Source organism: Hylobates moloch, unplaced genomic scaffold (genome assembly GCF_009828535.3).
Source record: "Hylobates moloch isolate HMO894 unplaced genomic scaffold, HMol_V3 SCAFFOLD_18, whole genome shotgun sequence".
NCBI lineage: Eukaryota > Metazoa > Chordata > Mammalia > Primates > Hylobatidae > Hylobates > Hylobates moloch.
In genome coordinates this window covers 77087602-77103906 of record NW_026652293.1, presented here as the reverse complement: position 1 = coordinate 77103906, position 16305 = coordinate 77087602, and the positions used below count along the sequence as shown (strand labels likewise).

The 16305-nt window shown below is 42.0% G+C and overlaps 1 protein-coding gene across 6 annotated transcripts in view; it reads right to left on the bottom strand.

Annotated features, from left to right (window-relative positions):
* Positions 1-16305, bottom strand: part of CATSPERE (catsper channel auxiliary subunit epsilon) — a 168353-nt gene that overhangs the window by 22006 nt on the left and 130042 nt on the right. For 5 of the 6 annotated variants that reach the window (XM_058430493.1, XM_058430489.1, XM_032136925.2 and 2 more), the window contains 3 exons: positions 12638-12737; positions 8133-8219; positions 772-929 (listed from right to left, as the gene is read on the bottom strand). In XM_058430493.1, the coding sequence (XP_058286476.1) occupies positions 772-929; positions 8133-8219; positions 12638-12737 (345 nt within the window). Of the gene's footprint in view, positions 1-771; positions 930-2089; positions 2176-8132; positions 8220-12637; positions 12738-16305 lie in introns of those variants that run through there. The other variant, XM_058430491.1, reaches the window with a different exon arrangement.

The following is a 16305-nucleotide window of genomic DNA, read 5'->3' as shown; positions in this document are numbered from 1 at the left end:
AGAACTATGCTTTCATCACACCGCTTTCCTAGTGAAGACACTAATGAAGGTCTCTAGGACATGGGCTGAAATTTACTTAAACATTATGAATTGCTGTAAGTCTGTCTCCCTCCTTTGTTTTCTGCCTTCCCCATTCAGGGCACTTTCTGCCTTCCTTTGCAACTCCACAAGCCGCAGACAACATGCTAACCTTTTGCTAACATTTAGCTCCATCCCATTACCAGTGTGATTTCTTTCACTGGAAGTGTCTGTCCCTGTCTTCTGGCAATGTAAATTCTACTGATGTTCTGTGTTCTCCAGAAAGTTTTGTTTTACTGCTCAAAATAGCATTAATCTTTCCCATCTGTGAATTACTGTTGTGCCTGTCAATAATGCAAATAATTATATTTAAGAAATATCTCCTGTATTTTGCTCTGATTTAACTTTTCTTGGCTTTTATGTGCACCTCTGCCCCCAACTCCTCCTTCTCCAGGCAGCTTAATTGTGAATACCTTGAAGGATAAGACTGTGCTTATATTTGGATCTTTTATGGCAACTGAACCCAGGAAAGTCCTCAGAATGTAACTGTAAATTGATTAATTTAATTAACACTTAATATAAAATCTTCTACCCACATAGAATGTTTCATGTGATTGCTACAAAATGAAAAAGCAAATATGTAAATAACAAGAATAACAATGATTGAATGTATAGGATGCATCAAATTAAAAAAATAAAGATTTCATTTTGAAGAACTAATGCTAACACTATTACAGTAACATATATATTCACCTATAGTTTGGATCCAGGATCTTCACACGAAATACATACATTCCGGAATGGCCCATGGGCCAAAATATATGGTTACCATTAGAACTGTTGATAATCTCGTATGGTTGATTTAAGTCTCCTGGTTTTCCAATAGCATAAGAAAAACAGGGTTTATAGTTCTGAACGAGAAACAAAGACAAAAATTTTAAGGTCATTTTATGACTTTGATAAGCAAAGTTATAGTCTCATTTATCTTGAAAAATTATTTAGAGATATAATGGCTATTCCCTTCTATTTTACCACTGCAGTGCTCTGTATAGCACTTTAAGAGCGATACTGGGTTAAAATTTGATAAAAAGTGAAGCTTAGTGAAAGCAAATGTTGTATTTATAAACAATTAGAGTATTGAGAATATGTAAGCATATTATTTTCCTAAATCAACAAAATACAAAATGTTCCAAAGATGCTTAATTGGGGACAGAAACAGTTTTGACCATAAGGTACAGACACAACAGTCAAGGTGGTACATCCTTGGGTTTTTATCTTCCCCTAGGATCTTCATTTAGCTCCATTACCATTACCATGTCTTTCTGTGGGTCTCAAGATACAAACTCTCTCCTGCCTGCCTTTTTAAAAACACAGATGAAACAAGCCTGTATTTTTAAAAGTTACTCTGTTAAAACAAATACAATGAAAGAAAATGATTATTAAAACTTGCAGATACCTAATCCTACTATTACATGGCATTGGTTCTGGGTCCTTTTAGATCCTGTATGTTTTCACACCCTACTTAAAGGACTCTTCCTCTACCATTCTTGTTCTCTGAAAGCTTCTCATTTGAAGGAAACAGGAAGCCCTGTAAGGCAATTACTTTGGATGTGTCTGAGCTTTTGTCTATCAACATCCTTCAAGGTTACTATGGTTTCAATGCATCCCTCAAAGTTCATGTGTTGGAAACTTGATTCCAAAAGTTGAGATGGGAAGTGAGGTCTAATTGGTCCCACCAGGGGTTTGGATCACAGGGGCACTACCTTCATCAATGAGATAATGCCATTATCATGGAGTGGGTTCCTTATAAAACATGAGTTCAGCCCCCTTTGCCTGCCCTCTCACTCGCCCTCACCCTCTCTCTCCTTTTGCCTTCTGCCTTCTGGTGATGCAGCAGGAAGGTCCTCACCAGATGCCACCTCCTTGATCTTGGACTTCTCACCCTGCAGAATCATGAACCAATAAGTTTCTATTTATTATAGATTACCCAGCCTCTGGCATTCTGTTATAGCAGCACAAAATGTACTCAGACAATGGTATTTTCCTTTTTTCTACGTATTTTGAAATATTCCTCCTTCATGAACAACTTCCCAGTCAATAGAGCTCTGCAATCAATCAGCTCTTGCACAGTCTCAAAGAGACTTCCTCATGGCAACTCTATGGACAAAAATGTTATCATGATTAGATGGCAATAACGATAAGCTCTAGAGGGAAGCTTATTGCTTACTGCTGTATCCTCAGTCTGGCACACAGTAGTCAAGATACATTTGTTGAATTAATGTGTGTTTTGTTTTGTTTTGTCTTTAGGGATGGAGTCTCGCTCTGGCACCCCGGCTGGAGTTCAGTGGCATGATCACAGCTCACTGAAGCTTCGGTCTCCCAGGCTCAAGCAATCTTCCTGCCTCAGCCTCCCTAGAAGCTGGGACTATAGGCATGTGCCACCATGCCTGGCTAATTTTCTACTTTTTTTTTTTTTTTAGGAGATGGGAGTCTCACTGTGTTGCCCAGATTTCTCTTAAACTTCTGGACTTAAGCAATCCTCCCACCTCAGCCTCCCAAAGTGCTGGGATTACAGGTATGAGCCACAACACTTGGCCTGAAATTCTTGAAAACTGTTTTATTCAGATGCGAGGTACAGTTCTGATAATGCCTGCCGTTACTTACCTGGATATCATGAAATGTGAGGATACAGACATATCCTACGTACTATTACTTCCATTCCAATAACCAATTACAGTCATGTACTGCATAGCAGTGTTTTGGTCACTGACAGAACACATATACAATAGTGGTCCCATAAGACTACAGTGGAGCTGAAAAATTCCTATTGCACAAATACTTACCATTTCCTTACGTTATTCAGTATAGTAACATGCTGTGCGTGTTTGTGACCTGGGAGCAATAGGCTCTATCATATCGCCTAGTTATCTAGTAGGCTACCACAAACCTACGTTTGTGTAAGTGCACTCTAGGATGTTTGCATAATGACAAAATTGCCTAACAAAGCATTTCTCAGAACATATTCCCATTGTTAAGTGATGTATGACTGTATTCTTCATTTATTCTAGGAGATGAAATAGTCATCAAGGTCTGCAGCTAATTTAACAGTATAACTTTAATTAAAGAATTCCAGTAGCACCTGTTCCTGAGAGCAATGTTTGTGGATATTTGTCTTGTTTTTTAATTTTTTTTGGTCTGCCCAGAGTCCATTGTCATTTTTAATAGAATGCTGATTCCTCTTGGATATCATCAGAGTGGGGGTAATTCCAAGTCCCCACCTTTCATTCCAGAAGCTCACAGGCACAGATTCTTTTGCTCCCAACCCCAGGACATGGTTGGGGTGGTGGCAGGGCAGCTCTACCAATCTCCCAGGAATATGAATTAACAATGAGGGCTGCAACAATGAGAGGAATGTTTAGAGGTTGTTATCAGAGTGCCAGTGCCCCAGCCAGGTTGAAGGACGATTGTTTGGAGTAATAAAATTTTAGGTTAAAATGCATTCCAGATTAAAATGTAACATGTTACATAACTGAATTCAGAGTCATATGTGTAGGCCATCAAGATGAGGAGGAGTTTTACATGCATATATTACATGGTAAAAACGAAAATAAAAAAATTAATTTTAAAAATAAGAAAAAAGATTAGGAGGAGAAGGTTGCTTAACATTTGTATTCTGGTAGCCACAGGTATGAGTGGAGCTTTCCAAAAACCCAGTCTGACTAAATGGAGCAGAAGGCCCACTTGATACTGAGCTGTGTGTGTGCCCCTGGCTGGTTGCCTTGGCTGTGGGTTCCCTCCTCACGTTAATGATGCTGTGACATGAAAGAGCGGAGGAAGTGAATAGTAACCAGGGACAGAGAACACATGTGTTCCCGCTCGACGTTGACAGACCTCTGGGAAAACTTTGGAAGATATTTGTATAAAAAGCAAAGCAGGAGATCCCAAGATGGACAGGGTTTTGTTGTGCGTAGAGTTGTATGGACCTGTACTGTCTAGGAACTTTTGGAGAAAACAGGCTTGTCATACATAGATCCTCTGGCTTCAGTTAGAGTCACTGTAAAGAATCTAAATGTGTTGTGTGCCCATGTTGCCATACCTGCCCTGTCCATGGCAGTCTTTCCGGGAAGGAAACTGCAAGGAAGCAGGGGAGAGACTCAACAGCTTGACTCACGTGCAGGGTGGTGCCAGCTGCAGAAGCGCTAGGAACACAGCTTGACCAACCTGTGCTGAGCTGAGGAGGCCTTCCCTGTGTGTTAGTTTGTTTTCTGTTGCTTATAACAGAACACCTGAAATGGAGTAATTTATAAGGAAAAGGAATTCATTCCTTTCCAAGGAGGCTGAGAAGTCCAAGGTCGAAGGGTTGCATCTGGTGAGGGCCATCTTCCTGGTGGGGACTCTGCAGAGTCCCAAAGTGTCACAGGACATCACATGGCAAGGGGGCAGAGCACGATAGCTCAGGTCTCTCTTCCTGTTGTGATAAAGCTGCCGGTCCCACTCCCATGAAACCCACGAATCCATTATCCCGTTAATTCATTAATCTATGAATGGATTAGTCCACATATGGGGGCTCTGCCTTCATGATCCAATCACCTCTTAAAGGCTCCCCCTCTCAATGCTGCCGTACTGGAGTTGGAATTTTAACATGAGTGTTGGAAGGGACAGAAATTCAAAACATACTACCAGAACTGACTAATCATCCAGGGAAGGATTTTTGAAGGATTCTTGTATACAGGCTACTGCATCCTTAGTTTGATAAAAGGCCAGGTTCAGGAGTAGGAACTTAGGAACAGAAGCCTCAATGGACACAGATCAGGACTAGTTATTATAAGGGGAGGGATAAAGGCTGAATATTGCCTTCTCACTGAAAATTCCTCTATTTCCCTTCTTAGCAGGTCATTTTATTTTATGTAGGTGAATTATTCTATAATTACATTTTAATCACAAGTGGCATCCCTAAAACTCTTGATTATATTTAATTTAAAAATATTACTATATGTCTCAATAAACTCTGACGTTGTTTTTCAAAAAATCTGTTTCTTCTAGCATTTCTTGCCTTTGTCTACCTTTCTGCCATTGTGGTCTGTAGCACTTTTATAAAACAATATGTTGCATTAATGAAAAATAAGTAAAAGACTCATTTTTTTGATGTATCCCTACTTGAAAATACAAAATGTCTTATATTTTTTGGTGAAGGGTTCTTCCAGGTCAAAAATAAACTGTGAAACTTGTCCTACCAAGTTACTTAATACATGGGTCCATGAACTTAATTGGAAAAGTATGTGGTATATTCTAAATATGTTCGGAAGCTGTGCATATATCATACAACAAAGCATTGCTAGTAAAGACCTAATAGCCTTATATCATTATATATTTTTGTATATAGACATGCAGGAATATTTATATTGTTTCCTATTTTGTTATTTCCTAATGTGAATGACGATGCCTGCTGACTCTTGCTCCTTTTTCTGTGTCACTGTCAGAAAGATATCACTGCCTGATATTTCCTGTTACATTATTAAAACTCCCCCTTCCCCCACCATGATTGTTTTTCCCACTTCTTTTGTCACGCGAAAGCCCACTTGATCAAATCACCCAGTCTCTTAGAAAACAAATCTCCTGGCCGGGCGTGGTGGCGCACCTGTAATCCCAGCTACTTGGGAGGCTGAGGCAGGAGAATTGCTTGAACCCGGGAGGCAGAGGTTGCAGTGAGCTGAGATTGCACCACTGCACTCCAGCCTGGGCTACAAGAGTGAAACTCCATCTCAAAAAAAAAAAAAAAAAAAAAAAACTCCCCTAGCCTCATGCATTATACTCAATTTTTAGCCAAGGACTTCCCAGTCTAGTGTTTTCAGCCGCATCGAGAAACTCAAATCTGATTCTGTATTGTGTGGATGTAGACAAGCACTCAGCACCCATAGTCTCCCTTTCCTTCTCAACCTCCAACCTGACCAGGAGAACCTGTGAAAATGCCACTTTTGCTGATGAGCCCTTCAGTGTTTTCCCTAAGAATTTACAGTCCCCAGAGCTACTTCCCTGATTTTTTTTAAAGGTAGGTGTCGTTCATCCTTCTAGAATCAGAAGGACTATGTAGCAATCAGTGTAGCTCCAAGAACTGGAAGGCTTTCTATTTCGTTTCAGGTGTATGTTTCAGGAAGAAAGCAGCCCTGATTGCCATGTTGAGTTAAGATACAATGTAATAATGACACCCTTCAGTAAGAGTAGGCTTATTCTTGAGGACATAACTAGTCTTTGCAGGTACCTGCTTTCTATTATATTCAGACTTCAGATTGAATTCACCCTTTCAGTGGTGAGCTTTAAGTTTCTCATGCAGTAGAATGGAACATGCAGGCCTGGCGTGGGCACTCTGGAGTCTTTCTAGACTATACGCTACTATTTATTCTTAAATGCAGTCCCCAGATCAGCATATCAGTATCATCGAGGTGCAAATTTTTGGGCCCCATCCAAGACCTGCTGAATTAGAAACTCTGGGAGTGGGACCCAGCCATCTATTTCAACAAGGTCTTTTGGCGATTCTGATGTATGCTAAAGTTTGAGAACCATTGTACCATATCATACCGATTGAGGCAAGCTTCATGATTGTTAACTACCCAGTGAGCTCACTGCTTCTTTGGAGTATGTTATTTCGGTAGAATCTTAGAATATTTAAGTGCCTTTTGTTAGATTTGGGGATATCCTCACCTATCATTTATGCCTATCCCTAACTCCAGACCCTTGGATGTCCTTCAATGAAAAATCAGGAGGGTAAGTTTTGTTTTAACTGATTTAATTACCAGTTTAATTCCTTATGATTTTTATTTTTAATTTGATTTTTTTTTCTTTTTTGAGACAAGGTCTCACTGTGTCACCCTGGCTGGAATGCAGAGGCTTGATCATGGCTCACTGCAACCTCAGCCACCGGGGCTCAAGTGATCCTCCCACCTCAGCTTCCTGAGTAGCTGGGACTACAGGCATGCACCACCAGGCCCAGCTAATTTTTTTTTTTTTTTTAATTTTTGTAGAGATGGGGTCTTACCATGTTGCCCAGGCTGGTCTTGAACTCCTGGGCTCAAGTGATCCACCCGCCTTGGCCTCAGAAAGTGTTAGGATTACAGGTGTGAGCCACCATGTCTGGCCCCCTTATGATTTTTAAATAGTAGAAAAGTACTCTTTATAATAGGTATATGATCTATAATTAATTAATTTGGTCCACAAATATTTAATGAGCACTTACAATGCATTAGATGCAGTGAACAAAACAAAATTCCCCTCATGGAGCTTACATTCTAGTAAGAGAGCTAGAAAATAAATAAGATTTTGAAAGTAGGCTATGTAATATATCATAGTTATAAATGCTAATGATATTAAATAAAATAGGGGAGGGAGGCTAGGCGCGGTGACTCACGCCTGTAATCCCAGCACTTTGGGAGGCTGAGGCAGGTGGATCACTTGAGGTCAGGAGTCACAACCAGCCTGGCCAACATGGTGAAACCCCGTCTCTACTAAAAACACGAAAATTAGCCGGGTGTGGTGGCACATGCCTGTAGTCCCAGCTACTCAGGAGGCTGAGGCAGGAGAATCACTTGAACCTGGGAGGTGGACGTTGCAGTGAGCTGAGATTGTGCCACTGCACTCCAGCTTAGCAGCCTAGGCAACAGAGAGAGATCTGTCTCAAAAAAAAAAAAAAAAAGAAAGAAAATAGAGAGGGAGAAATATGGGCTTTCATGAAAGTGATGGTAAAGTTTTTCCATATGGTGGCCAGAGAAGTCCTCATCGACAACTTGATTTTTCAGTCAAGACCTGAGGAAGTAAGGGAGCTAGGTATTCTTTAAAAAGACTCACTCTTGATGCTTTCACATGTTTAACAGATATTTAAAATCTGCAAACACATATTTACAGCAGTGAAAATTAAAATAGTAACACAGAACCAACAAAAGATTAAACCGAAATTAAGATGAAGCATTTTAAAAATACCATGATACAATTTAATATAAAAATAGGATTTCATTTACCAAAACAAATTTAAATCCAAAATGTTTCCATCAAGTTTTTGTTAATAGCAAAATGCCAGATTAGTTATTCCAAATAAACAATTTGGAAGGTAATGTTTCTCTTACCTCAGGTCCCCAGACTTCTTCTAGTGGGAGGTGCTTGTTAAGTTCAATCATTGACTTCCATGTCTGTGCTTCATGTAAACAACCACTCTGTCAAAAGATTGCATATATATGTGGATAGGTAGAAGTTTTCATATCAACTTATTCCTAAGTATTTAAATAAATACTTTCATTATTTACATGTTGGCTGGTATACAGAGGAATAATTGACAATTGATTTTTGTATATTGATCTTGTGTTGAGAGAATTTTTTTTTTGAGACAGAGTCTCACTCTGTTGCTCAGGCTGCAGTGCAGGGAAGGTCATAGCTCACTGCAGCCTCGAGTTCCTGGGCTCAAGTGATCCTCCTGCCTCAGCCTCTCGAGTACCTGGGACTACAGGCGTGCGCCAGCATGCCTGGCTAACTTTTAGTTTTTTAATTTTTGTAGAGATGGAGACTTGCTATGTTGCCAAGGCTGGCCTTGAACTCTTGGCCTCAAGCCATCTTCCTGCCTCAGCCTCCCAAAGTGTTGGGATTACAGGCATGTGCTTGGCCAACAGAATTTATAAACTCACTTACTAATTCTAATTGTTTCACATGAACAGTTGTGTCATCTGTCAATATGACAGTTTTATGTTTTTCTTTCTCATCTTTATACCTTTTATTTGTTTTTATTATTTTTTTCTTATTACAAAGATCTTCGGGAATAGTGTTGCATAGAAGTGGTGATAACACCAGAGGTCAGGAGTTTGAGACCAGCCTGGCCAACACAGTGAAACTCTGTCTCTACTAAAAATATAAAAATCAGCTGGGTGTGGTGGTGTGTGCCTGTAACCCCGGCTACTCGGGAGGCTGAGGCAGGAGAATCGCTTGAACCCAGGAGGCGGAGGTTGCAGTGAGCCAAGATCATGCCACTGCACTCCAGCCTGGGCGACAGAGTGAGACTCTGTCTCTATTAAAAAAAAAAAAAAAAGTGGTGATAATAGCCACCCTTGTTTTGTTCCTGATTTCAAAGTGAAAATTTTCAAATTTTTACCATTAAATATAATGTTTGCTATAATTTTTTGTATCTACATCTCATTAAGTGAAGGATGTTTCTATCTATTCATAATTTTCTAAGATTTATTTATTTATTTGTTTAGAGACGGAATCTTGCTCTGTTGCCCAGGCTGGAGTGCAGTGGTACAACCTCCGCTGATTGCAACCTCCATTTCCTGGGTTCAAGCGATTCTCCTGCCTCAGCCTCCCGAGTAGCTAGGACTACAGGTGTGTGCTACCACACCCAGCTAATTTTTATATTTTTAGTAGAGATGGGGTTTCACCATGTTGGCCAGGCTGGTCTTGGAGTTGACCTCAAGTGATCGCCTGCCTCAGCCTCCCAAAATGCTGTAATTTTTTTCTGAAAGTGATGAGCTCTAAGATAGGAATTGAGCAACTCAGACACAGGCATGGATAAAGCAGAAAGATGAGTGTTTAAAGTTGCCCTAACAGCAAGCAGAAATAATACTGGGAAAAATGAGATACAGATAGAGATACAGAGAAATTGATATTGGCAAGATGGTGCTGGAGAATTGAACTATGGAGCTCACACGGATAGGAAGGGAAGGGAGGAAACATGAGGGAGAGAGAGAAGGAGAAAGCAGAGGGTTCAGTACAGCAGATGGCCAGGTTGTGTGAGACAAGGCAGGAGACTGGAGTAGTGTGAATAACATTGAGAGAGCTAGAGGATTGGGGGTTGAGGTCAGAGGGTAAACTGTTTGAACTGAAATGCAATGTTTTGTTTTTTTTTTTGAGACAGGATCTTGCTCTGTCACCCAGGATGGAACGCAGTGGCGTGATCACAGCTCACTGCAGCCTTGACCTCCTGGGCTCAAGCAATCCTCCTGCCTCAGCCTCCTGAGTAGCTAGGACTACAGGTGTGCATCACCACACCCGGCTAATTGAAAAATTTTTGTGTGTGGAGAAGGGGTTCCACTATGTTGCGCAGGCTGGTCTCAAACTCCTAGGCTCAAGCGACCATCCCGCTTTAACCTCCCAAAGTGCTGGGATTATAGGTGTGAGCCACCATGTCCCGTCCTTAAATATAGTTTTAATGGGGGCTGCTATCTTAGTTATTAGTCAAGATAGTCTCTACGTGCTGCAATAATAAACCCCGACTCTCAGGGGATTTACAGAATACAAATTTAATTCTTTTTAAAAAAATTATCATTATTATTATTTTAGATGGAATCTCACTCTGTCACCCAGACTGGAGGGCAGTGGTGCGATCTCAGCTCACTGCAACCTCCGCTTCCTGGGTTCAAGAGATTCTCCTGTCTCAGCCTCCTGAGTAGCTAGGATTACAGGTGTGTGCCAGCATGCCCAGCTAATTTTTGCATTTTTAGTAGAGATGGGGTTTCACCATGTTGGTCAGCCTCGAACTCCTGACCTCGTGGTCGGCCTGCCTCAGCCTCCCAAAGTGCTGGGACTATAGGCGTGAGCCACCGCTCCTGGCCAACAAGTTTAATTCTTGATCACATATAGCCCAATGCAGATGTCCCTGGTTAGGTGGTTCTGACGGTGCCTCTCCTCAAGCTGTGAATTAGGAACCAAGGCTTTTAAAAATGTCTAGTGGCTCCCTGCATTCCGGCTCTCATCTACTCCAGCCTTACTTGTTGCTATAATACACTGATGTGAGGTACGATGGAAAGCGTGAAGGTTCACGTGATTCCTTCTTAAGCACTTCATCTGGAAGTGACACCTATGACTTCTGCTCATATTCCAGCCATGAGAACCAGTCATATGGCCCCACCTAGATGCAAATGCATCAGGGAAATGTAGGCCCTGTTTAGAAACTTTCCCAGCAATACCCCCATAGGATGGATGGCAGAATTCAGGAGTCCACGGTGATTGTTTTCAGGGCAGGAGGAAAAGTGATCCAGTTCTGAGTATATGGTACCAGTATGCAGGGATGGCATAGATGTTGACTGAATGGCAGGAGCCTCAAACAAATGGAGTTTTACTTAGAGCGAAGAGAGAATGACCTGGAAATGATACTGTATCTCTTAGTGGCCTTTTGGCTAAGATCAAGTGCAGGAATGATACTATGGATGAGGGAGAACATAAACCCCAAATCTCACCCTCAAGTATATGGGGGGAGAGAAAGAGTACTCTTGGTTCAATAGAACTGTAGGGAAAGGGTTATCCTCTGAGGCACTTTTATTAAAGAAGGATCTAGAGCGTTTAACCTTGAGGCATAATGGAAAGGTTTGAGAAGGAAGAGAGTGACGGGAGTCTGGACCAAGGGAGAAGATGGATACAATAGTATAGGGATGAGACTGTGCAGAGGAAGCAGACCAGGAGAACTTACATATTAGGTGCTGAACAAGTATAGGTGGAATGTGTGGTGGGATGGATGTATTTGGTTACATAATTGAAAGACAATTGCCAGGCACGGTGGCTCACGCCTGTAACCCCAGGACTTTGGGAGGCTGAGGCGGGTGGATCAATTGAGGTCAGGAGTTCGAAACCAGCCTGGGCAACATGGTGATACCCTATCTCCACTAAAAATACAAAAATTAGCCAGGTGTAGTGGCGTGTGCCTGTAGTCCCAGCTACTCAGGAGGCTGAGGCAGGAGAATCGCTTGAGCCCAGGAGGTGGAGGTTGCAGTGAGCTGAGATTGCACCACTGTACTCCAGCCTGGGCGACAGAGTGAGACTCTTAAAAAAAAAAAAAAGCAAAAGAAAGAACTCTTGCTATACTCTGGGGGGTGGCAGGTGGAACTCAGTTCTCTTGGCTGCCATCTAGATGGGTTATACTTCTGGATAAGTAAGGTGTCTGGTAGATAAGAACATTAGTTTGGAAAGAGCCATCCCTGGTTTTGTTTTTTTTTTTGCGAGTGAAGTCTGTGGGGAATATTAGAAATCAGTGCTGGTAACTTCTAGAGAGGCTCCATCATGACAGGAGGCCCTCAGGGCAGAAAGGCCCACACAGGGAGGGGAAATGTGTTGACTGGGAGTGGTAAGACCACTCTGCTGTGGCCTACAAAGGGAAAGGATAGAATAAGGGAGAGTCACCGAGGAGGCCAAGAGCAACCAGTCCTGGAGGGTGGAAGGAAACCGGGAGAGTGCAGGGACATCGAAGCCAAAGTCGGCGGGGTCAAATGACGCGGAGAAGTCAAGTGAGACGAAGCCCAGAGTGTCCGTTTGACTTAGTGCAAAAGTGATAAATGTCCTAAAGCCAAAGGCAGACCCATAAATAATCAAACACTGAATACAGTTTGGAGAGAAAAGAAGACTCATAGAGTTGCATCATCCTACTATAAATGTTATTTTATTTTTTTCTGACCCCTTTATGTCTGTCTTAGGTGACAACTTCTATTTTTCATAAATGAATTTTAGTAGCCATATAATTTAATCCAGAGGTGATTTTTTCCCTACCCACTGCTGTCTTATTCTATTTTCCTTAGATTGCTTGTTTATAAATGTAAAACAGAAAGACATTGTCTAGTTGCATGCTAAATTCTGGTTAAATCCAAAGACGCCATACCTGTGCCATAGTATTAATAAAGCTGTAGTCATTCCTGCCATGTATTTCCCACACTATGAAATTTGCTTCCACGTCTTTAACATAGCCATTATCATCAAATCTGAAAGAAACAAACAGAAAGATACCAGTTTCATATAAAATAGAGGGGTTAAGAGTTCCAGCTTCTGAGTCAGAAGTGCTTAGGTTTAAATCCTGTCTTTATCACTTCATAAAGTGATAAAGTAACTCTGGGGGAGTTACTTAAACTCTTGAAGCCTTGATTTTTTTTCTGTAAAATAGTAACAGTACCTATTGTTTAGGTGTCTTTTGACAGCTGGATTAAATAAGCAGACGTTCTTTCATTCAGCTCTCAAAATAAAACCTGATAGTAATGAAGGAGAAATGTTCTACTTTTTGACCATTTGGAACTCTAAGTTCTCTTCACTGGAGAGGGTCCCTCTGTCGATCAGGTGAGGGTAGCTTAGGCACTGCTGTCATGGGTGTTAGCAGGGAGAAAGACGGAAGGATGTGATGGATGGAGAAAGGGCAGAGCAAGGGCAGAGCAGGATGCCCTGTTGTCTTTTAGCTCATATATTCATTGGCTGCCTATTATGTACTAGATGTACTAGAGAATGAAACCACAGAATTACTATGATGAGAACGGAGATGCTGCAGATCCCCCTAGGAGGAACCAGCTGGAAGCTGTGGCTGAGTCTGGAAGGGTCAGTGGTGTTGGTTAAGTCGAGGTGGGGCTGAGAAGCCTGTACGCTCCCTGGATCTACAGTCAACGCCTAGCCCATGCTCAGAGAATGGAAGATGACTTCTACCAACAGCAGACACCAGCAAGGGGAGTCCAAGATGGACTGGCTACCCCTGCCTTGATGCTACGGCTGGAGACACAGGCCCCATTGGGCTTATTTACTGCAAACTCAGTGAGTGTTCAAAAGAGCTGTAGTGCTTCATATTAATATTTTTCTCCCTGCTACCATGTGAACTTACAGGCTTGAGATCAGAGCTAAAAGTTCAATTCTTGATAAAGTCGTGCCTTTGCACACCAGAACTTGTGACCGTAAGAATGGTTACGTTTGCCTTCTCCGTCAGTTACTCCCATATTTCTGAATGAAATTGTCCCCCATGCCCGTTGGGTAGAATTTCACTTAGGACCTTAGTGTCAGGCACTTGCTTCGAGGCTGCTGGCTCTGGGACTGTTGCCCCACCTTCTCCTTCTGATAGAACTTCTCGCTGCACTCACTGCTCTGCGTCTATCATACAAAATCACAGGTCCTTCACAGTGTCTCTTGGCTCACTGCCCCATCTCTGCTTCACCTCGCATTTGTATCTGGCCTTCTAGGTCTGCTACAACTTGCTACCACCCAACCCTTGTTATTAAAAGCATTTATTGTCCCATTCTCACAAACTGGGGACAAAAATTTTAAATGTCAAAAAGTGGTACCTGAGAAGTTATTTTCTTTCCATCCCTATTTAGTTTTGAGAAGTCACAAAGAGATGAACTTAGAAGGTTAGTTCTCAAACAGGCGTGACTAGCTAGGGATTGGAGGATTGGTGTTTGGCTTCTTTTCTGACGGGGAAGAAGGCCACAGAGAATTCGAAAACTCTACTGAGAGCTCTGGGACCCTTTCGCAACAGACAAATGCACACATGTGTAGGCATACACATATTTTTGTATAGTTTCAGAGATTTGGGTCAGGTTTTAGCAAAGCTCTAATTCTAGGAGCTCTGGAAAGAGCAGAATGTTTGCATCTTCCAAAAGTCATCAGACTATTGAATTATTACCATTTATTGGTATTTTAGAGATGGGGTCTTGCTCTGTTGCAGAGGCTGGAGTGCAGTGGCACAATCATAGCTCACTGTAACCTCTAATTCTTGGGCTCAAGGGATCTTCCTAACTTTAGGACTACAGGTATGTGCCACCACACCCAGTAAATTTTAAAATCTTTTGCACAGATGGGGAGTCTCACTATGTTGTCCAGGCTCATTTTGAACACCTGGCCTCAAACCATCCTCCCGCCTCTGATTCCCAAAGCACTGGGATTACAGGTGTGAGCCACCATGCCTGGCCAGATTCTTATATTATTAAGAACTAGTTGCAAGCCATATGTTTTATTTAAAAAAAAAATCTTCATTGGACTGAGCTGGCATCTTTTGCAAGAGCAATATGCTACAGTGCCATCTAGTGGCAATAAGTGTAAATTGCATGACCCATAATTTCTGGGTTTGTAAAGATCTTTTACAATGATGTTTAATTTATATCATTGAATATATTTGAAAAAATACTTGTCTATATAAGCATGGCCTATTTTCATGAATGTTCTTTAATGTAGGGTATAATACTAATTAAGCCTAAGAAATGCAGAAATGTTCCTAGTTGGCAGCTCTTCCTTGCAATTTGTCACCTCCCCACAGTGGTAGTTCCATTTTGGGAACTGGGAAAGAGACTTCTCTGTGGACCTGCAAACCTATTAGACAAATCCTTGTGGCTATCCCATTGTATTAACCATGACTTTAATTTTCTGTATTCTGATGCCATAACTTCTGGGGCCTTGCTCTAGGGGGTCTGCGGAAGGTTAGCCAATTCCGAGAGATAGTAACCAGCTCTTCCAGGAGCTCCTGCCTATGGAAGGGGGTTCTTTATTAGTAGCCCTGGGCTACTATCCTCCTACCCTCAGCACCCCAGAGGCAGACACCCTACAACCAGGGATAGTCCCTAGTCCCCAGAGCCCCATTGAAATTATTCAAAGTAGCCAATTTCAAACATGCTTACCCTGCCTCTCCCATTCCTTCACACAGAAACTGCAATCAGGCTCTGCCCACATTTCCCCCTCACTCCCCTCTGCCTCCTGACTCACCCTGACGTTTCCATGTGTGGCCCCGTGCGGCGTGCCTTGTCCCCAGTTTCTAGGGATGTGTATGTATAATGCACTTCCTTCCTGATGGTCATTTCCGCATCTGTGTATCTTACCATACCTGACTAAAGCGAATCCTCAGGACCCTTAAAACACCCAGAATATCTGTTCCTGAACTCCCTGCAGGGTAACAAAGAAATTGTGCTGCACTGTTTCCTCTAGGGCTGCTTCTGTGGCACTAAATTCTAGTTTGGGATTGGAGAGTAATAGACTCATCATCAAATGCTAGTAAGCGTGAGGCAAGCCCTGGGACTCTGAATCCAGCTGTGATGACTTCGGTTCCCAGCTAGATCACACTCCCAGGACTGGCTTCCTTCTTATGAGTATTGGACAGTGAATCTATTGTCCTTTTATCGGTCAAACTCTGCCGAGCCTTGTACCTGAGCCATTCCCTGTAACGTTACGGCATTTATTGTAATCCAGAGACCTAGACTATGGGCTAATTTCCCAGTGGCCACCCCTGCCGCTGATTCTCAAAGCTTGATTGATTCAAGTCTGCCAGAGTCTCAAAGTGAGCAGCTAAATTCATCTCTGATGAAAACCTGATCGGATACCTGGTTTTCAACTATGTATACTGTAATTCAGTGCAACTGGACAATGGACCTTACCCATCTGTCCCTCTGTCATTGGCCTCTAGTATTCACTTCATTATCTTAGGAGAATTGGAAGTAAAAGGTTTTATCAAATGATTCCTAGTAGCAGACAAATAACTTATTTCTAGAAACAAGTGCTGCCACAAAAATCCCAAATAGTGCTGTTCCAGTA